This window comes from Artemia sp. Qi Xiang Cuo, chromosome 15 (genome assembly GCF_049724085.1).
Source record: "Artemia sp. Qi Xiang Cuo chromosome 15, ASM4972408v1, whole genome shotgun sequence".
NCBI lineage: Eukaryota > Metazoa > Arthropoda > Branchiopoda > Anostraca > Artemiidae > Artemia > Artemia sp. Qi Xiang Cuo.
Genome location: NC_142808.1, coordinates 43070629 through 43094544, shown reverse-complemented (window position 1 = coordinate 43094544; position 23916 = coordinate 43070629). Strand labels below are relative to the sequence as shown.

Below are 23916 nucleotides of genomic sequence, written 5' to 3'. Positions count from 1 at the left end.
AAAAGAAACGTCAGAGGTTAATTGACATTTTAGGGGAATTATTTGGGGTGAAACAGTTTGAGATACGTGACTTGACCAAGCTTTATTTCTCAGCTATGGTTGCTATAATAGACAAGTACACTATATGGGATTACTGAAACGGTTATGGATTTGAACCATCAAGGAAAACAACCAGCAATGACCCTAGCCACCAAAAACCTCAACCTCCAAGGTCCCTCTCCCCAACTTCCAAGGGACCCCTCCCTCCATTTTTTTGGGCCCATCTCCCCCATTTTTTTATACTTTTTTTGAAGTTTATTTTTTTGACATGATAATTTGACATTTTAGGGGATTATTTGGAGTGAAACAGTTCGAGACATGTGACTTGACCTAGCTTTACTTCTCGGCTGTGGTCGCTATAATAGACAAGTACACAATATGGCATTAGTGAGATTGTTATGGATTTGAACCATCAAGGACCGCAACCAGCAATGACCCTAGCCATCAAGGACCTCAACCTCCAAGTTCCCCTCACCAATCTCCAAGGGACCCCCTCCCTCCAACTTTATGGGCCCACCCCCCCATTTATTATACTTTTTGGAAGTTTTTTTTAACATGATAATTTTATTTCTACTTTTTTTTACATATCTTAGAATGAACAAGTACACAATAAGGGATTAGTGAGATGGTGATGGATTTGAACCATCAAGGACCACAACCACCAATGACCCTAGCCACCTAGGACCTGAACCTCCAATGCCTCCTCTCCCTAACCATCAAGGGGGCCCCCTCCCTCCACCTTGTTGGGCCCATCCCCCCGTTTCCCTCCCAATGACCCAACAGGGCCATTGGTGGTTGCGGTCCTTGATGGTTCAAATCCACAATCATCTCACAAATCCTATATTGTGTACTTGTCTATTATAGCGACCAAAGCTGAGAAGTAAAGCTATGTCAAGTCACATGTCTCTAAATGTTTCACCCCAAATAATCCCCTAAAATGTCAATTTCAGTAGTAAAATTCAGTTTTACTACTGATGACGGTCACTGTATATGTGACCGAAATATCTGGTATTTTCTGTGAATTTATTATACACTGTCTATTAAAAAGGATTTTGTCCCTATTTTGAACTTTTATATTATCGTCATGGAAAGGCAGTGTGGTCTCCGAGATTATCTACGTCTAGTGTGCTATTTTGGACTTTTCTGAGCTAGATTTCCTAGCCTTTCGTAGGTGTATGTTGTCTGAAAACTATGATTTGGGATGCTTGGTTTACTATTTCGCACTTTTCTGAGCCATGGTCCAAGACCTCATTGGGTACATTTTTGCATATTTTTTTAATGAAGTTGGGTTTTAGTTTTCAGAAATATGAAATCATAGTTTAAAATACATCTGATTTTATTAATAAAATTTGATTTTTTTTTAATAAAGTTTGGTTTTAGTTTCAAGAAATATGAACATCCTCGTTTAAAAAACATGATTTTATTAATAATATTTGATATTTTAATAAAGTTGGGTTTCAGTTTTCGAAAATAAAAACACCCACGTTTAAAATACATGTGATTTTATTAATAATATTTGAATTTTTTTTAAAAAGGTGGGTTTTAGTTTTCAGAAATAAGAGGATCCACGTTTAAAATACATCTGGTTTTATTAATAATTTCTAATTTACTAATAAAGCTGTGTTTTAGCTTTCAGAAATAAGAAAAATTATGTTTAAAATACATCTGATTTTATTAATAATATTTGATTTTTTTAAAATGAAGTTGGGTTTTAATTTTCAGAAATACGAACATCCCCGTTTAAAATACATCTGATTTTATTAATAAAACCAGATGTTTTTTTTTAATAAAGCTAGGTTTTAGTTTTCAGAAATATGAACAACCACGTCTAAAATCCATTTGATTTTGTTAATAATATTTGATTTTTTTCATAAAGTTGGGTTTTAGTTTCTAATTTTTTCAAAATAAAAGGGTTCCTATTTTCATTTCTGAATTTTCTCAAAAAAAGTTACAGATCGGTTCTAATTTTTTCCGATGAAAATAAAAATATTCCAGTTCAGTTCTGACTTTTCTCAAAGAGGCAAAAAAAATTTAGAGTTCTATTCTATATTTCTCGTAAAAGATATAAAAAAGTTATAGTTTGATTGCGAATATTCTTCATGAAGATAAAGAGTACCACTTTAATTCTAGGATTTCTCAAAGAAAAGAAAAAACTTACAGTTCCATTCTAATTGTTTCCAAAGAAAATAAAAAAGGTTCCACTTCAGTTCTTAATTTTCTCAAAGACACAAAATATTTAAAGTTCGGATCAAAGTTACGGATCAATTCTAATTTTTTCAAAAATAAAAGGGTTCCTCTTTTAATTTCTGAATTTTCTCAAAAAAAAGTTACAGATCAATTCTAATTTTTTCCAATGAAAATAAAAACGTTCTACTTCAGTTCTGATGTTTCACAAAGAGGTGAAAAAACTTTAAAGTTCTGTTCTAAATTTCTCGTAAAAGATGGGAAAAAATTATACTTTGATTGCAAATATTCGCCATATAGATAAAGAGTTCCACTTTAATTCTAGGATTTCTCAAAGAAAATAAAAAACTTACAGTTCAATTCTAATTTTTTCCAAAGAAAATAAAAAAGGTTCCACTTCAGTTCTTAATTTTCTCAAAGACACAAAATATTTAAAGTTCAGTTCTAAATTTTTCCATAGAAGATAAAAAAAAAGGTATACTTAGATTCTGAATATTCGCCATGAAGATAAAAAGTTCCACTTTAATTCTATATTTTCTCAACGAAGTGAAGAAAAGTTCAAGTTCTCTTCTGAATTTTCTCAAAGAAGAGAAATAAGTTACAGATGAATTCTAATTTTTTCCAGAGAAAATAAAAAGATTCCACTTCAGTTCTGATTTTTCTCAAAGAGGTGAAAATTTTTTTAAAGTTCTGTTCTAAATTTCTTATTAAAGATAGAAAAAAGTTATACTATGATTGTGAACCTTCGCCTTGAAAATAAAGAGTTCCACCATATTTCTGAGTTTTCTCAAAGAAGTGAAGAAAAGTTCAATTTCTCTTCTGAAGATAAAAAGTCCCACTTTGATTCTGAGTTTTCTCAATAAAGTGAAAAAAGTTAAAGTTCTCTTCTGAATTTTCTCTAATAAAAAAAGAAGAAAAAAGTTATACTATGATTGTGAATATTCGCCATGAAAATAAAGAGTTCCACCATAATTCTGAGTTTTCTCAAAGAAGTGAAGAAAAGTTCAAGTTTTCTTCTGAAGATAAAAAGTCCCACTTTGATTCTGAGTTTTCTCAATAAAGTGAAGAAAAGTTCAAGTTCTCTTCTGAATTTTCTCAGAGAAAAAATAAGTAACAGATCAATTCTAATTTTTTCTAGACGAAATAAGAAGGTTCCACTTCAGTTCTGATTTTTCTCAAAGAGGTGAAAAAATTTTTAAAGTTCTGTTCTAAATTTCTCGCAAAAGATAGAGAAAAGTCGTACTTTGGTTGAGAATTTTCACCAAGAAGATCAATAGTACCACTTTAATTCCGAGTTTTCTCAAAGAAGTGCAAAAATGTTAAAGTTCTCTTCTGATATTTCTCAATGAAAAGAAAAAGTTACAGTTTAATTCTAATTTTCTCCAAATATATTAAAAATAAAGCTTCCACTTCGATTCTGATTTTTCTCAGAGATGAGACAAATTTTAAGTTCCGTTCAAAATTTTTCTGTTGAAGATTGAAAAAAGTCATACTTTGATTGTGAGTATTATCCATCAAGATAAAATGTTCCATTATAAACTTGAGTTATCTCAATTAAGGTAAGAAAAGTTCAAGTTCTCTTCTGAAAATTTCCCAATGAAAAAAGTTACGGATCAATTCTAATTTTTTAAAAAATAAAAGGGTTCCACTTTTAATTTCTGAATTTTCTAAAAAAAAACTACAGATCAATTCTAATTTTTCCAATGAAAATAAAAATGTTCCACTTCAGTTCTGATTTTTCTCAAAGAGGTGAAAAAAATTTAAAGTTCTGTTCTAAATTTCTCGTAAAAGATGGAAAAAAATTATACTTTGATTGCAAATATTCACCATATAGATAAAGAGTTCCAATTTAATTCTAAGATATCTCAAAGAAAAGAAAAAGTTACATTTCAATTCTAATTTTTTCCAAAGAAAATAAAAAAGGTTCCACTTCAGTTCTGATTATTCTCAAAGACATGCAAAATTTAAATTTCTGTTGTAACTTTTTCCTTTGGAGTTAAAAAAAAGTTATACTTTGATTGTGAATATTCTCCTTGAAGATAAAAAGTTCCAGATTAATTCTAAGTTTTCTCAACAAAGTGAAGAAAAGTTCAAGTTCTCTTCTGAATTTTCTCAATCAAAAGAAATAAGTTACAGATCAATTGTAATTTTTCCAAAGATAATAAAAAGATTCCACTTAAGTTCTGATTTTTCTCAAAGAGGTGAAAAATTTTAAGTTTTGTTCTAAATTTCTCGTAAAGGATAGAAAAAAGCCATAAAGATAAAAAGTTCCACTTTAATTCTGATTTTTCTCAAAGAAGTGAAAAAAGTTCAAGTTCCCTCCTGAAGATAAAAAATTCTATTTTAATTCTGAGTTTTCTTAATAGAGTGAAGAAAAGTTTAAGTTCTCTTCTGAATTTTCTCAAAGAAAAAAATAAGTTATAGATCAATTCTAATTTTTTATAGAGAAAATAAAAAGGTTCCACTTCAGTTCTGATTTTTCTCAAAGAGGTGAAAAAAAATTTAAAGTTCTGTTCTAAATTTCTCGTAAAAGATAGAAAAAAGTTATACTTTGATTGTGAATATTCACCATGAAAATAAAGAGTTCCACTTTAATTCTGTATTTTCTCAAAGAATTACAAAAATGTTTAAGTTATCTTCTGAATTTTCTTAAAGAACAGAAAAAAAGTTAGCTCAATTGTGAATTTTACTAAAGAAGAGAAAAAATTTCTACTTCAATTCTGAATTTTCTCAGATATGAAAAAAAAATTAAAATTTCTGTTCTAAATTTTTCCGTAGAAAATAAAAAAGAAGTTACAGTTGAATTCTGTATATTCTCAATGAAGATCGAAAAAGTTCCACTTTAATTCTGAGTTTTCTCAGAGAGGCGAAGAAAAGTACAAGTTCTCTCTTCTGAAGATAAATAGTTCCACTTTTATTTCTGAGTTTTCTAGAAGAAGTGAAGAAAAGTTCAAGTTCTCTTCTGAATTTTTTCAATACTAAATATTTCTATAGAAGTTAGAAAAAAGTTATACTTTGATTCTGAATTTTTCCTCCAAGAAGAGAAAAGTTCTGCTTTAATTCTGTATTTTCTCAAAGAAGTGAAGAACAGTTCAAGTTCTCTTCTGATTTTTTCCCAGAGAAGGGAAATGGTTCCACTTTAATTCTGAGTTTTCACACCGAAGTGAAGAAAAGTTCAAGCTCTCTTCTGAATTTTCTCAAAGAAAAGAAAAAAGTTATAGTCCAATTCTAATTTTTTCCGAAGAAAATAAAAAATCTTCGACTTTTTTATTAACATTCTAAGTGTTTGACATGCTAGCTTATCCTAAAATAATAGAAATATAACAAATTAATGCATAACACATTTTTATTGAAGTAACAACATGTAGAATATTAGCATAAAAATGTATTACAAACAATATTACATATTATTAATATCAGTGAGCAACGTTGGGTATTTTGAATCTGTTACATAAAATAATTCATCAAATTCTCACTCGACATTAGAGTTACCCTCTTCTCTTAGTTCATAATCACTAGAATAATCATTAATCCATTTTGAGTCATACACAATTTTTACTAGGGTGTCATCTGCAGTTTAAATACACGTTTCATCTTTGATATTATTGGATTCATTGACTATATGATTATTGGTAGTAATAATAGTCACTTTTGCTTTATTCTCCATTAATTTATCATCATATTCATTAGTGGTATTGTCTGCCAATGCCCTTTTTATTTTGACAGCGATTTCATTGTCTATTATCACATTATTTTTACAGAGGTGATAGTTCTTGCACATAGACAAGATATTATTTACGATATTAGTGCAGCAGTATGCAAGTCTTGTATTTCCCTTCGCTTTCATTCGAATGCTAACACCGAAAAGAAGACGATAAGATCTATCAACGGGTAACATGTTACCAGAACCATTAGCTAGAAGCTGCCCCTCTTCATCAACTATTATTTTTATGTTTGCATTCTCTGTGAGTACTATCTTCTCCGGAAATAAGAGTTTCACACATTGATCATTTGCGTGATAGATATTCTTGGGTACTCCAAAGGAATTTAACTCCTCACTGTCATGGTAACGTAGGCATACATTCCCAATAAGATCTCCACTAGTACTTGTTTCATAGATTAAACATACCTCTTTGTCAGCATTCAAGGCAACGATGACTTTATCATGTGTACACACTTTTTTCGAATAATTCATTTTCACTTTTTTTAAATATGATGCCGGTGTTTATCCCTCCAATCGGTGAAAATTGCTGATTTAATATATGCAATAAACTAGGTAGTCTCGAGAACCTACCAAGGAGTACCTCTGGGAAAGCCGCTTCTGATGTAAGAGCAAGCATAGAGTACGAGTGGTACAGCCACAAGCAGATTTCATGTCATTTTATTATTCGTAAAAAAAAGTTGAATATTTTTCTAAGTCCAAAAAGTTCAGTAAAAAAGAAGGTTAGATTGGTTATAGATGACAGCACACCCGCTCAGACAAACATTACTATTATTTTAGGATACACTAGCATGTCAAACAATTAGAATTTTTATTAAAAAGTCGGAGATTTTTATTTTCTTTGGAAAAAATTTGAATTGGACTATAATTTTTTTTCTTGGAGAAAAATTTAGAAGGGAATTTGAACTTTTCTTCACTTCGTTGTGAAAACTCAGAATTAAAGTGGAACCTTTTTTCTTCTCTGGGAAAACATTCAGAAGAGAACTTGAACTTTCTTCACTTCTTCGAGAAAATACAGAATTAAATCAGAAGTTTTTCTCTTCTTGGAGGAAAAATTCAGAATCGAAGTTTAACTTTTTCTAACTTGTATGGAAAAATTTGGAATTGAACTGTAACTTTTTTTATTTGAGAAAATTCAGAAGAGAACTTGAACTTTTCTTCACTTCTTTGAGAAAATTCAGAATTAAAAGTGGAGTTGTTTATCTTCAGAAGAGAGAACTTGTACTTTTCTTCGCCTCTCTGAGAACACTCAGAATTAAAGTGGAACTTTTTCTATCTTCATTGAGAATATACAGAATTCAACTGTAACTTCTTTTCTATCTTCTACGGAGAAGTTTAGAACAGAAATTTTAAATTTTTTTCATATCTGAGAAATCTCAGAACTTAAGTAGAACTTTTTTCTCTTCCTTGGTAAAATTCTGAATTGAGCTAACTTTTTTTCTTTTCTTTAAGAAAATTCAGAAGAGAACTTGAACCTTTTTGCACTTCTTTGAGAAAAATCAGAATTAAAGTGGAGCTCTTTAACTTCATGGTGAATATTCACAATCAAAGTAGAACTTTTTTCTATCTTTTACAAGAAATTTAGAACAGAACTTTAAATTTTTTCACTTCTTTGAGAAAAATCAGAACAGAAGTGGAACCTTTTTATTTTCTCAAAAAATTAGAATTGATCTGTAACTTACTTTTTTCTTTGAGAAAATTCAGAACAGAACTTGAACTTTTCTTCACTTTATTGAGAAAACTCAGAATTAACGTAGAACTTTTTATCTTCAGCAGAGAACTTCAAATTTTCTTCACTTCTTTTAGAAAACTCAGAATTAAAGTGGAACTCTTTATATTCATCGCGAAGATTAACAATAATAGTATAACTTTTTTCAATCTTTAATAAGAAATTTAGAACAGAACTTTAAATTTTTTTTAACTTCTTTGAGAAAAATCAGAACTGAAGTGTAATCTTTTTATTTTCTTTGGAAAAAATAGAGTTGATCTGTAACTTATTTTTTTGCATTGAGAAAATTCATAAGAGAGCTTGAACTTCTTTTCTTCACTTCGTTGAGAAAGCTTGAAATTGAAGTGGAACTTTTTATCTTCAAGGAGAATATTCACAATCTAAGTATAACTTTTTTTCTATCTTCCATGGAAAAATTTAGAACGAAACTTTAAATTTTTATGTCTTTGAGAAAATTAAGAACTGAAGTGGAACCTTTTTTATTTTCTTTGGATCAAATTAGAATTGAACTGTAACGTTGTTCTTTTCTTTGAGAAATCTTAGAATTAAAGTGGAACTCTTTATCTTCATAGCGAATATTCGCAATCAAAGTATTACTTTTTTCTATCTTTTAGGAGAAATTTAAAACAGAACTTTAAATTTTTTCATCTCTTTGAGAAAATTCAGAACTGAAGTGGAACATTTTTATTTTCACTGGAAAAAATTAGAATTGATCTGTAACTTTTTTTGTGAAAATTCAGAAATGAAAATAGGAACCCTTTTATTTATGAAAAAATTAGAATTGATCCGTAACTTTTTTCATTGAGAAATTATCAAAAGAGAACTTGAACTATTCTTTCCTTCATTGAGAAATCTCATATTTAAAGTGGAACTTTTTATCTTGATGGAGAATATTCACAATCATAGTACGACTTTTTTCTATCTTCAACAGAAAAATTTATAACAGAACTTTAAATTCTTTTCACCTCGTAGAAAAATCAGAACTGAAGTGGAAGCTTTTTTTTATTTTCTTTTGAGAAAATTAGAATTGAACTGTAACTTTTTTCTTTTCATTGATAAATTTTCTGAAGCAAACTTGAACTTTTCTTTACTTCTTTGAAAACTCTGAATTAAAGTGGAACTCTTTATGTTCATGGCGAATATTGGCAATCAAAGTATAATTTCTTCTATCTTTTACGATAAATTTAGAACAAAACTTTAAATTTTTTTCACCTCTTTGAGAAAAATCAGAAGTGAAGTGGAACCTTTTTATTTTCTCTAGAAAGAATTAGAATTGATCTGTAGCTTATTTTTTCTTTGAGACAATTCAGAAGAGAGCTTGAACTTTTCTTCACTTCTTTGAGAAAACTAAGAATTAAACTGGAACTTTTTATCTTCATGGCGAATATTCACAACCATAGTATAACTTTTTTCTTTTTTTCTTTGATCAGAAGAGAACTTTAACTTTTCTTTACTTTATTGAGAAAACTCAGGACTAAAGTGGAACTTTTTATCTTCAGAAGAGAACTTGAACTTTTCTTCACTTCTTTGAGAAAACTAACATTTAATGTGGAACTCTTTATCTTCATGGCGAATACTCACAATCAGAGTATAACTTTTTTCTATCTTTAAAAAGAAATTTAGAACAGAACTTTAAATTTTTTTTCATCTCTTTGAGAAAAATCAGAACTGAAGTGGAACATGTTCATTGGAAAAAATTAGAATTGATCTGTAACTTTTTTTGAGAAAATTCAGAAATGAAAAGAGGAACTCTTTTATTTTGAAACAATTAGAAACTAAAACCCAACTTTATTAAAAAAAATCAAATATTATTAATAAAATCACATATATTTTAAACGTGGTTGTTCATATTTCTGGAAACTAAAACACAACTTTATAAAAAAAACATCTGGTTTTATTAATAAAATCAGATGTATTTTAAACGGGGATGTTCGTATTTCTGAAAATTAAAACCCAACTTCATTTTAAAAAAATCAAATATTATTAATAAAATCAGATGTATTTTAAACATGGTTGTTCTTATTTCTGAAAACTAAAATCCCGCTTTATTAGAAAAGCAAATATTATTAATAAAGCCAGAGTGATTTTAAACGTAGACGTTCTTATTTCTGAAAACTAAAACCCAACTTTATTAAAAAATATAATATTATTAATAAAATCACATGTATTTTAAACGTGGGTGTTTTTATTTCCGAAAACTAAAACCCAACTTTATTAAAATATCAAATATTATTAATAAAATCATATGGTTTTAAACGTGGATGTTCGTATTTCTTGAAACTAAAACCCAACTGTATCAAAAAAATCAAACGTTATTAATTAAATCAGATGTATTTTAAACTGGGATGTTCATATTTCTTAAAACTAAAACCCAACTTTACTAAAAAAAAAATATGCAAACATGTATCCAATGATGCCATGGATAATCCCCCACCTCCGAAAAAATATTAAACTTAATCACTGGGTTTCATACAACATACACCTATGAAAGGCTACGAAACCTAGCTCTGAAAAGTGCGAAATAGTAAACCAAGCATCCCAAATCATAGGTTTCAGACAACATACACCAAAGAAAGGCTAGAAAATCTAGCTCATTTAAGTCCAAAATAGCACACTAAACATCCCAAATCATAAGTTTCATGCAACACAAACCTACGAAAGGTTAAGAAACCTAGCTAAGAAAAGCCTAAAATAGTAAACCAAACATCCTATATCATAGATTTCAGACAACACACACCTAAGACAGGCTAAGAAACCTAGGTCAGAAAAGTGCGAAATAGTAAACCAAGCAAACCAAGTAAACCATAGGTTTCAGACAGCACATATCTACAAACGTTAAGAAATATAGCTTAAATGTGAATTTTTTATGCTTTAAATATGTTTTATGTCATTCTAAGACATGTAGAAAAGCTTGAAATAAAATTATCATGTTAAAAAAATAAACTTCAAAAAGTATAAGAAAAATGGGAGGATTGGCCCAAAAAGTTGAAGGGAGGGGCCCGTTGGAGGTTGGGGAGGGGGGCCCTTGGTGGTTGAAGTCCTTGGTGGATTTTTATTTTTTCTCGAAAAAATGTATATTTTCTCTCGAAGATGTATTTTTTCTCGAAAATGGCTCCAAATTTTTTCGGGAAAATTGGCATCCTGATTTATTGTCGCATAAAAAAAAGATAAGAAGTCTGAGAAAATTCGTTAAGAGCCTTAATTTTGGTTTTTGCAAATGAAGTCATGTAGTAAACATTCACAATGCCGTCATGACACTTGTCAGCTTAAGTTGAAAAATTGAAGATGTTCATGTATGGATACGCTTATATTAAATTGCTTAAAGAACAAAAACAGGTAATTGCAAAAATATTTGCATATATTTTGACAAGGTATTGCAACAATTTGAAAACCTTAAAAAAGAAAACCAAAAGTTTGAAGCTTAGTAGAAATCGTTGTTAGAAATCGGACTTGCGGTAATAATCAAATATCTTTGAATAGCATCAGTATAAAAAGACATTAAATTGCGTAAAGAGCAAAAACTAGTAATTGCAAAAATATTTGTATATATTTTAAAAAGGGATTACAACAGCTCAAAAGCCTTAAAAAGACAACCAAAAATTTTAAGCTTATTAGAAATCGTTGTTAGAAAACATCATTACCGAATTTTTTCTTATAAGTATAAGCAATGTCTTTTTAAGACATGAAAAAAAGTTGAAAAAAATTTAAAGTTCAATTCATAATCGATAAAGTTATTATGTAAACAGCAAAATATTTACGGTGCCTAAGCAATAATTTTAAGTTTTAATTCAAACTAGAAAAATGCCTGGAAATTATAAAATTGTTTTTTTTTTTGTTTTTTTTTGTTAGATAAAATCCACTTGCAACGTGAGTAAGCTTACAGGTTTAAACGCAATCAGTTTTAAAATGTCAGTAGGAAGTAGCGTTGGGCGATAATTTGATTAAATGAAATATCGATATATCGAAATTTTTACTTTCGATATTCGATAATCGATATATTGATTTCGATATTTCTGATTAGTTTGTTTGCTCAGATTAACCTTAGGTTTGGCAAAATTCAATGTCAAAATTTGAAATTAAAGAGTATTTTGCACAATTTTTTTCCAAATTTTGAATAAAATAAAAAGAAATTCTATTACATCAACAAACATTAAAAAGAAATCATGATTTGGAATTACTCGGGCTGAGGGCAAAGAAAAATAAGCTACTGACTATTTTTGGCTATTCAAATCAGCAACGTATCAATATTTTTCCCAGAAAATTGGTTCAGCCCTTCAGTGACTAAATTAAAAATCGTTTTTTTTCAACTGAAAGTAAGGATCAGCTCTAATATTTAAAAGAACAGAAATTGTTCCGTATATGAGGGGGATAACCCCTCCTCAATACCTTGCTCTTCACGCCAAAATTTCTTTTTGTATTTTAACAATGTCCTTAGTCTAATTAGACAACTCTTGTGTTTCAGGATTTGTTCTTAAACAATTCGGACAAAAAGTTAAAATTAGCGTAAAGAGCGAGGCATTAAGGAGGGGGATATGCCCTCATATACTTGATAATTTCTGTTATTAATAAGTTTTAATACTGCTCCTTACTTTTAGTGGACAAAATAGATTTTTATTTAATTTCTGATTGTTTCTAAAATAGTGCTAGAAAATCTGCCTTTTCACTCCATAGAAAATCCTTCCCAAGATAATTCCTCCTTGGAAGGTTTCTTCCACGTAAGGTCTCCTATCCCCAGATAATCCCATCCCTGCTGAAAATTCCTCCAAAAAATTTCTTGCGGACAATTCCGCCTGGAAAATTATTTTTAAGCCTACTTTCGTTTGAAAAAAAGTCTTGTTTTTCTTTTAATTTCTAATCGTTTTTCAAATCGTGCCGGAAATCCTCCCTCCATGGAAAATTGTCCTCAAAATTCTCCCGTCCCAATGCCTCAAGGGAAAGTTTGTCCCGCGTGAAATTCCCCGCATGGAGAATCTCTCCCGCAGAAAATACCCCAACGGAAAAATCCGCCAGACAATCTGAACTCCTTTGGAAATTTTCTCTGGGCAATTTTCCCAGAATATCTCCACGTGTGAAATTGAATTTGCAAAGAGAAAGTAAATCAAGTAAAAAGAATTTTGCATAAGAATTCTGGTAAATTCCCCCATCCCCGTGTATAGTTCCCTTTTAAAGTTCTTCCCCAGAAACTTTCCTCGCCACGCAAAATTCTTCCATTGTAAAATCTCCCCGCAGAAAATCCCCCCACATAAAATTCACTGTCCCCTAGAAATGTCTGTTAACTTCCCAATAACAAATAGTATATGTAAACACTAGACAAGTCTTATTACTGACAACCCTTTTCTCCAGGGACCTACAGGGTCATGTCATCCCCAGAGGCATGATACTAGATCTTTGAACTATGCTGATCAAAATAGGTATCTCAAAATTTTGACCAGATTACTATGGTAAAAAAGGAGCATGGGAGGGAGAGGGGGAATCCAGTTGCCCTCCAATCGTCTGGTCACGAAAATTGGGAGCTAGAACTGTGATTTATGTTCGAACGAGCCCTCTCCCGATCTCTTAGGTCCATTGGTTCGATACGATCATTCTGTCAAAGAAAAAGTACACAAACCCACAGACACAAAAATAAAAAAAGAACAAATAAACCGATCTGTGATCTTTCTTCTGGCAAAAAGTACAAAATTTTACATTTTTCCAGAACAAAACTAGAACCTTACATTATGGTTTTCAGATATGTTGAATCTGATCGTGTGATTTTTATTAGGATCCACTGACTTTTCAGGGGTGTTCCCGCCCTTACTAAAAAATTATACAAATTTTCTCAGGCTCGTAGCTTTTGATGGGTAGCCTACATGAAACTTGACGAATTTTATATATCTGGAGTAGGCATTAAAAGACTATTCATTTCATTTATCTATTGTTCTAAAAATTAAGTTTTTTAGTGTTTCGGTTGCTATTTGGCCGAGTTGCTCCTTACTTACAGTTTGTTACCACAAACTATTTGATTATTAACTAATCAGGCTTAAAATCCACTCTCAGAAAGGATATTGGTGGCAGGCATGGATATTAATTTTATGATAAGTTCGTTTAGGTATTTCTTAGACCCATATTACAAGACTTTCAAGAATGTAGTGGATCAGTTTTTCTTGGAACTAAAGACTCTCTACTCGACAGAGACAGCCATGACAGATACAGCTGCTGACAAAGCTTGCCTGGCATTGACCACTGAAACTTGGTCTTGTGATCCCCACAAACTGGCTTGATTCTGTAGTGGCTGAACCACAGGGACTGTCACGGCACATGCGTCTACTGATACAGATTTCAAAAAAGCCCAATCCATGTCTCTTGCTATTTACTCTCAACTTGGAAAAGATCGTCAGGGGTAATATACAATTTCTAGAAACGCGGATTGAGATATGTGGCAGTTTTGACGAGTGTGATCTGAACAAGGCCTATAAGCCTAGGAGGCATTTTATCTAGCCAAGGCTTTTGGAGGTTCTCAGCAACATTTGAGAGCCCACCCTCACTAAACATAGTTTCGGAACGGACTATGCCTTCTTATGGATACACCTGTGCATTCTCATGGATACATATGAATCACATGATCTTATTCTCGGCCATTTGCGAAACAATTTTTTATGTTGGATCTTTTCTGCTGGACATTCACCGGTAGATACCGCAAAAAGCCGAAATAATATCGTTTTCGATATTTACGTTTCGATATTCGATATCTACATTTGTTGCGATATATCGATGTCGATATCCAATATCGCCCAACACGACTCCAGATCACTAGTGCTAATACAAACTTTCTTGTATTAGCGACAATGCTTCAACTAAAATTTGCCCTCCAATTTTTTGGATATTTAAAAATGGCACTAGAACTTTTAATTTCCGTTGGAATGAACCCTCTCCCGAGGTTTTAGGCCCACTGATTCAATATGATCACCCCTGGGAAAAAAATAAATAAATAAATAAACTGAAAAATAAACATGCATCCGTGATCTTTCTTCTGGTAAAAAATACAAAATACCACATTTTTACAGATATGAGCTTGAAACCTCAATAGTAGGTTTCTGTAATACCATGAATCTGGTCTTGCGATTTTTATTCCGATTCTATGACGTTTAGGGGTGTTTACCCCTTTTTTCTCAGGCTCGTAACCTTTGATAGGTACGAAAAAATTTAATAAAACTTATATATTTGAAATCAGCATAAAAATTCAATTCTTTTGATATAATTATTGATATCAAAATTCCGTTTTTTTTATAGTTTCGTTTACTATTGAGCCAGGTCAACTGTAAGTAAGGACTTACAGTTTGTTACCACGAACTTTTTGATGCGTCTACACTTTTTGACAGCGCGATAACATCACTAGCCTCTCGTTGGAGCTGCTCATTCCTAGCCTCAGTCGGGAAAAGGGCAATAAGGTAATACTCACGACTGCGACTATTAATATCTGTTAACACATCTTGCTGTCTATTATTGAAAAAAATCCACTACGAGGTTTTTTGTTAAATACTTTTCTTGGCAAATGGCAGTAAAACAAATGGCATAAAACGAAAATTGCACTGGAATAAAATCTTAAGCATTTCAGTAATATGTCAATGACGCAGTAGGCTTTATATTTTTACTGCTAGGAAAGGGGGCAGCAGCCAAATTCATGCTTGGAGTGATTTTGGTTTGTTTTAAGCTTGATTTGCATATTCAAATTAAGCTTTACTCGTTTTAAGATTTATTAATTCATTTATACTGGTACCTGTTGTGTGTCATAATTCTTTATTTAATTTCTGTTTGTTTTGGGTTTCATTTATACTGCAGCAGTGAAAGATTTCTGTTCGTTTTAAGCTCGATTTGCAAATTCAATTTAAGTTTTATTCGTTTTAAGATTTATATACCGATTAATAAGGTACGTTTTGTATTTTTGTTTGCTATGGTTGTTTATTTAATTTCTGTTCGCTATAGATTTCATTTATTACTTAATAGTAATTAAATAGAAAAACAGGTTTTTTCATCTGAAAGTAAGAAGCAACATTAAAACTTAAAACGTATGGAAATTATTACGTATATGAGAAGGTTGCCCTCTCCTCAATACCTCGCTGTTTACGCTAAAGTTTGACTATTTGTTCCAGTTATTTAAGAATAACTATCAGAATATAAATAGTGACGTAGACCACGCTGCCTTTCCTTCATAAACAATAAAAGGACGAACCTTTTGCTGAGGACAACCCTTGGATAAAGGTTCGAAATATTCATCTACAGTTCGCATTCCACTGTCTTATAGAACAAATTTCCGTTTTGTTCTACTTGTCTTTTGTTGTTTCACTATTAGAATACTAAACTTTTATACGATTTCAAAAAAAAAAGAGCGAGGTATTGAGGAGGGATTAACTTCCTCATAAGCGTAATCATCTCTGTTCGTTTTAAGTTTTAATGTTGCTCCTTTCTTTCAGTTGGAAAAACTTTGTTTTATCTAATTTCTTATCCTTTTTTTAAATAATGCCGGGAAATCCGTCAACCCCCCTACTTGGAAAATTTCCTTCCTCCGCCAAAATTCCTCAATGAAAAGATCATATATATATATATATATATATATATATATATATATATATATATATATATATATATATATTTATATTATATATATATATATATATATATACTTACGAATAACCAATACTATATGTATACAATGGGCACAGTTCATAGCTTGCATCCCTTCCCCGGGGACTGTGGGGGGTCAAGTCATCCTTAAAGACATAGTTACTAAATCTTTTGACTATGATGAACAAAATGGTTGTCTCGAAATTTTGATCAGGTGACTTTGGGGAAAAAGGAGCGTGGGAGGGGGCTAGGTGCCCTCCAGTATTTTTGGTTACTTAAAATTAGCACTAGAACTTTTGATTTCCGATCAAATGAACCCTCTCACCACCCTCTAGGATTACTGGTTTGATACGACCAGTCCTGGGAAAAACAAAAAATCAATCAAATCAACACGCATCCGTGCTCATTCTTCTGCCAAAATGCAAAACTCCCCATTTTGCACATAGGAGCTTGAAACATCTACAGTTAGGTTCTTTAATATGTTGAATCTGATGGTTTGATTTTCATTAAGATCACTTGATGTTTTGCTATTGTCATCAATACTCTATTTCTTAGAGTTTCGGTTACTATTGAGCCGCATCGCTCCTTACTTATAGTTCATTTCCACGAACTATTTGATTTCTAGTCGTTTTGAGTTTGAATGATGATAAATGTTTATTTCTGATGTTGTCAATTTTAATGGCTTATGGCCTCAAAAGCAATTTAAATGCAGGGAAATCACCGAAGCTAAGTAAATCTAGAATGAATTTGAACTACGTCTCTATTTGCCATCTTTTCCACCCTAAAATAATGGTATCGATGTTTTTCCTCTTAAAAGCAGTGGCGTCAATTTGGGGTAGGAGGCATGTACCCTTTTTGGAACTCCTACTAGATTTCAAAAAACTTTTCTTTTTGGGATATATTCATTTTAAAATGCCTTTTATGTTTGGTATTTTCACTGAAAATGCACAAATTACCCCTCCTCTTAAATTTTGAACGGCATTTAAACATTTTTGCCTCTCAATTACTGGGACTATCTGTCTTGTTTTTTTTTCTAAAATTAGCCTTATCTTGATGCCTACTCTAAAATACTTTATTTTAAATTCCTAAATTTTTGTGAATTGATGCCACTGCTTACATGTGCACGCATCTATGATGAAGCATAACTCGGAAGCATAAACAACCGTAAAAAAAGAAATATTTCAGTGTTTTATAAATAAAATAATTACATATTTAAAGAAGCTAAGTCTTCAAGTTAGTAGTTTTAAAACAGCGCACGTTCTTTACATGCCTACTGGCTCCTGAGACATCCATCGTATTTTTTGACATCCGTGTTTATGCAGCAAGTGTTCCAGATTTAATGAGTTCTTTAGATTATTAGGCCTATAGCTCGAGTATCATAGCATAGGATTTTCTCACCTTGATAGGGGCGGGGGTATATGCTAATAAATTGCAAAGGGAAATAATGTTAATTATTCAATAGCCTACGTACCTTTTGTTTAAGCAATCGACGGCTTCCGTGCTTAGACGAGTTAAGTACTTCTCCCATTTTATTTCTGCTTTGCGCTCTCGCTGGTCCAATTGACCTTCAACACTGCGCAATATTATATCACTTTTAACATTTAAATGATCATTCAAACTCTTGCTAAATTCTTCCAAGCTAATCTTGCCATCACAATCGTTGTCAAGTTGGTTGAAGAGGTCAACTGATGAACAGGGATCAATTTTGAGCCGAAGACAAAGTTTTTGAAATTCAGGTAGTCCAATATATCCATCACTATCTTCATCAACTTGGTTGAAAATATTTTCAGCGTACATCATACGCGTTAATTGATGCCTAAAATATAGCTATTGTAATAGTAAATTGTGTCTTTATAATTGATTGTCATTCAAATATGCAATCCAATCTCCCAAAGCTTCAAAATTGTACGATTTTCCTATAATTTTCCTATAGATTAACTATTTCTGTTTTCTTGGAAGTCGGTTTCCCTCAAAATATTCACTGCCGAAACAAACAACTTGGTGCATGGTTCTCTCAACCCAGGTGTATTTTCTCACACCTATGGTTTTAAGCTTTACTTATGATTTCGTATACTTGTTTTTATCGTAAGTGAATGTCTCGGAAAATATTGTTTTTAATTATTTATTTTAAATACTATTTTAATTTTTATATTGTTTAAAATAGCATTAAATATCTAGTTGCAGTCAGAGCTGAGAACTGGTTCATATTTTGTCATAATCAGCTATTTTTTTTTTATTTTAAATACTTGAATGTTTCCATTTCAGAAATATTGTTGAATGGGATTTTTTTTCTTTGAATATTAGCTTTTAATTTTAATTTTTTAATTTCTTTTTCAAATAGAGTCTTTAAATTAAATCAGGCTTAAAGAGACTGGAAGCAATATATGCCTTAAAAGCCTGCTTATGCTTGGGCATGATTTGTTTTTTTTCGAAAACAAATCATGATTTTGCCCTCATCCAGTTCCCAAACACTCAAGTCAGTCAGAGACATAAGCAAAGCCTGCTTATGCTTGGGCATGATTTGTTTTTTTTCGAAAACAAATCATGATTTTGCCCTCATCCAGTTCCCAAACACTCAAGTCAGTCAGAGACAGTCTACATTGTATTTTCCTTCTCCTGAAAAGAATTTCGAATTTTCTAACTTCTCAGTAGAGAAATGGTTAATTTTAGCACTTCTTTGCGTCAGTCGTAGATACCGAAAACCGATTTTGCATGTAAATAGAATAGTCGTTTTGTTTTATTATTTAACTCTTATTTTTAATAATTTTGGATTTAAAAAGAGTCGGTTTAATTAAACCAGGTTTAAAGGAGCTGGACTGGTAGACTAGCAACTCGCCTTTGAAATTTGCTTATGCTCACATATGATTTATTCCGGTTTGGTGGTTCAGCAGTTTGGGAAAGTTTAACTGAAGCCTGACAAGATAATATGAACAAACCAAAAGCAAGAGACAAAGTTACGTGCATAGAGTGTCAGTCAAACTGTGACTAAGAGTGGAAAAGGTGGCAAGAAATTTCAAAACACAATGGGAAATAATTAGATTTCAAATAAAAGAAGCCCCACGAGACCCTTTCAGAGCAAATGCATACAGGACAGTGAATAAAACTCGATTACAGTACGTTGCTGAGACGGATATAACGCTTCCATCTTGATTGTCAAGACAATCAAGACATGGTTGTTGACCCAGACAAGAGTCTCCGGGACAAGAGTGCTTTTGATGACGCTGGGATAACTCATTCAAGTCGGGAGATAAATTTTTGCCTGGGATGAAAGTAATGAGCAACGTTAAATCTTATAACGAACAAAAATTAAATGAGAAATTATTCCAAAGGTGTGCCTCCGGCTCTCTACGGTAATCTTTAATGTCATGCCCTCAATCGACACAAATGATGAGATGGAGTGAAACATAGGACCAGACGTTTCCGATCAAAGACCCAACAAGGTATTATTTATATGTGTTACCAGGCTAGAATACATTATATCATCAATTGGTGTTTCCAATGACATTGTTAAGACTGTACGGGAAAGTTTCACGATTAATGCAAGAGATGTCTTGGTGGAAATACGATCTACACCATCTTCTGTGTTTGAATTGTGTAAAAAGTTAACAGTTAATTGCACTGAGGAACGTCTTAATATTTCAACAATTAGTGAAGTTGTTGTCGAAATTTGCAATGACGATTTTGAGAGTATAGTTCATGAGGGTCCAGGAGTAAGGAAGCCAATCTCTAGCAAAAATTAAAGGAAGTACCTTGTTTTATGTGGTCCTAATCAGTCGAATCCGAGTGTGTTCCCAGTTAACCCTTCAATATAAAAAAAATAAAACCCTTCAATATGAAATAGTGGTGTTTTCATCCGGAATGGAATGAGGATTACCAGTTCTTAGAATACAATGTTGAGAAAGAGGCTGCCTTCGGCTTCGTGTGCTTCCTTTTCTCTAGCTGTCCCAGGAGCGACCAATCTGAAAACTTGGGTGGAAGACTGTATGCGGCAATGTCAAAAAATGAAGAGCAAAGTAAAGGCAAAGAGAGTAAAAATGGCAAGTCATTTCTCTTCCGAGTCACACAAAGCAGTTTTGTCCTATTTTTATCCCTTCGTCAATAACAGCAGTCATGTGAATTTCCTACTTGATAAAAGCACTCGAAGCAAGTTTTGCAGCAAATAAAAGGTGAAGAAACAAACACAAAAATTGAAAGCTTTTTGACGTTGCAAGGACCCTGACGAAACAAGACATTGGCCTTAGGAGCGCCGAAGAACAAAACGGCAACTTTGGTCAAGCTCTTTAACTTCTAGCGAGCTATGTGGCAGCTCTCGGTACCCGATATGGACCATACAAATTTACATATTTATGCACAATGCCTCAGAACGAGTTCATTGACTTTCTTCAAACAGAAGTCAGGGAGAAGATCCTCGACGAAATTTTGGATTCATAAATTCTTTCTCTGATGGCTGGATACGATACCCGATGCTTCACAATGTCAAGTTCACATTCTGATAAGCTTACGGTCGTAATCCGCAATATCAGCTCAAAAGGAACACCTAGAAAAGGACTGTTAGATGTCAGCGAGGCTAATGACAAAATCAGGAATGGTATGACAGAAATTATAATAGGAACATTGTCAAGGAGAGGAATTCTTCTGTATAAACTAGCTTTCCAGTCTTACAACTATGCAAGTGCAATGTCTGGTCAATTTCATGGAGCCCCGCAGAAAATATCTGAAGTTCTTGATCGCTGTGTGTCTTATATTCCCTGCCAGGCCCAAAGAATAAACATTGTTACAGAACATAGTTGGAATTCATCTCTTTTGTTAGCCGAGCTTTTCAACATCCTTAACGACATATAGGTGTTTTTCTTTTCATCTACAAAGCCTTTTGCTACCCTTAAAGAAAAATTCTCTTCGATTGAAAACAGCTTTAATCTCCGAAACTTATCACAGACTCGGCAAACTGCAAGGGATAAAACCATACAAGCATTAGTTACTTCGTTTGATGCAGTAGTTTCAGCAATTTACGAAACAAAACAGATAAAGAACAACGATATGAAGACGAAGGCTGAAGCTAGTAGCCTTCTGAAAAGCTTTATAAACTTCAGATTTATCGCTTACCTCATCTATATGCAAAAAATTTATGTACAAGATTAGGATAGCAGCAGGAAAACTTGAAAAAGGGGATATCAACATTATCGACGCAATCGAGATGCTTGAAGCTATGAAGAAACTTTTGGAAAGATATCGGAGGATGAAGTGAACGATTTCATTGACAGTGCAAAAGTGTTTGCCAGAATGAGAAAAGTCGATCCAGAGGAAGATTTCGTCAGATATCATCGTCGGTGGCTTGGACCATCTTGTTTTCACAGCCGAACTCAGAGTCAAGCCGAGATCCCAAAGTGTCAGTTCTATAGACAACGTTTTATAATCCTGCTTGAAAGGTTGACTACACTGATGCGAGATAATCTCATAGCTTGGCTTGTCAATTTTGAGCCATTGTCCAGCGGTGGTCTACTTTGAAAGAAGACACGAATACAAATATAGCTGTTTTTAGTCACGGATTTCAACATGAGGTATTCCGTTTTAGCTTCTTGCTTGTCTCGATAGATAAGTATAAATAATAAAGGATTAATGTACAATAAATTTTCACGAGTCTTTTAATGTGATCTAGGAGTCAATTAAATAAGGAGACTTCACCCCCCCCCCTCTGCCTTGTCTGGGTGCTTCGAGCCACCCCTGGTTTGACATTTTAATATATATGCTTATATTCATTCCTGAAAGAAAGAGAAAACTAGTATGTAATTTTCAGTTAAATCCAAATTATGTTCTGTTGTTTTTTTGAAGACACGGTGGGCGACAGCCCATCTCCTCTTATTTTCTGCTCGTTTTGAGTTTGAATGGGTTATTTATTGTAGTTTATGTTCGTTTTGTGTTTTATTTATTTATTCATGTTGATTTATGGTAGTTTGGCGCTCCAAAATTTATTTGCCTTTATTTCCGCTCACCTTCAGTTTAATGTAGCTCTTTAATTTTCTTTACTGAACATTGTAAAAGAGAAAACACTTATTTGATGTTCATTTCAGGAAACTATTATTCCCCTAACCCATGATTTTGGAGCTTTTTACCACAGCCAATTAAACCTGTATCTTAAAAACCTACAAAATATTTAAAAACTTTTTTGTGGGTCTTTTCATATTGGAAAACTCCTTTTGGTATTATTATTGAAAATAGGATCTCCCTTCTAGATTTTATAAATACAGTTTCAAAAATACAGAAGACAATCGACCTGTTGTTACACTTTTTAACACTGAAAAAAAAAAGTTTTTGAAAAGTTTTGAAAAATTTCGATATAAAATCAATCGAAGTAGTAAGTTAAAAACTTCTGTTCTCTCTTTTTACGTCTCTATCCTATATTCTTCAATCCTTGACATGAATAAACTAATAATATATTGGGGAGGTTGCCAACATCAAATAAACAAATTCTTCTTAAGTTACAAACTGAAGCCCAAACGTCCAACCTGCATTTAAAAATCACCGCCCCTTGCATGACTACCCATTATATTTTTGTCTACCGAAATTTAATTTGGGTAGCCATATATGACTACACACTATAATTTTAATTGAAGGAATATTTACCAAATGTTTAGTCCGTTAATTTTTCACCATAAGATTTAACACTAGTTTCATTTTTTGATCTCTAAAGGAAATGGCAAAACAGATGTCTTTGGTAACACATGCGGGAGTCGTAATTAGGTACATAAATGATGAAATAATTTTACATCTCATGAATAAATGTTCGTAAGGACTTGATATAATTAATCTACTCAGAACAAATTTATTAATTAGAGGAAAAAATGGATTTCTACAAACTTAAGTTATAAAACAGGGTGTGCGAATACCCATGCAGAAGCTAGCAATATTTTTAAATGATTTTGTTTTCATGCTTAATTAAGTTTATAAATCTATTTTTATTTTTAGTGCTATATATTTCTTTACAAAATGCGTTTAGAATAATTATAAATCTATGCTTCCAAGCAAGAATAACAGTAAACACAAATTTATCTGCTGATGACGGCCACTGTATATGTGACCGAAATACCCAGAGATTATTTCATTGCGGTTCACTGTCTAAAAAAAGGATTTTCTCTATTGAACTGTTATTTATATGTTTAGAAGTAAACTCAATGATGGTAATTAAATTTGTCTCAAAATTCTTATTCCTAATAATCTCTGTAGTGGATCTAAATACAATATTTGGGTATATATTTCTGAATATCCTCTTAATCTCCCTCCTTGAGCCAGAAATTCCGGAGTAACAGCAAAGTGTGGAGCTTAAGATCTTCTTACCGCTGTTATGGGGATGGAGGAGGAACGTGCGTAGTTTTTCTGGTCTCTAGTGGCTTAGTGCTGCAGTAAGTTGTTAGTAGTAGTAGCAGTATTTTCTTAAAATACAATCAATCTGTTTTGTGTTGATTTGCCGGGAGGCCTTTTTTTTGTGTATATTATATTGCGTTAAATTTCATATTCTCTCTTTTCTTTTTCCTATTTTTCTTTTATAAACTGTTGCGCCATTTCTTAACTAATAATAAACAATAAACAAATCTCATTCAGTCATACACGGCTTGCGGAGTTCCGACGCATTCCAAAACAACCAGCA

At 32.1% G+C, this 23916-nt stretch overlaps 1 protein-coding gene across 1 annotated transcript in view; it reads right to left on the bottom strand.

The window, feature by feature from the left end:
• The window catches only part of LOC148943694 (ras and EF-hand domain-containing protein-like), a 148903-nt gene extending 125958 nt beyond the window's left edge, over positions 1–22945 (bottom strand). The window contains exons 1-2 of the mRNA XM_089101203.1: positions 22896–22945; positions 17746–18090 (exon numbers count right to left, since the gene is read on the bottom strand). Of these exons, the coding sequence (XP_088957329.1) occupies positions 17746–18074 (329 nt within the window). The 5' untranslated portion in view covers positions 18075–18090; positions 22896–22945. The remainder of the gene's footprint in view (positions 1–17745; positions 18091–22895) is intronic.
• Between the last annotated feature and the right edge of the window lie 971 nt (positions 22946–23916).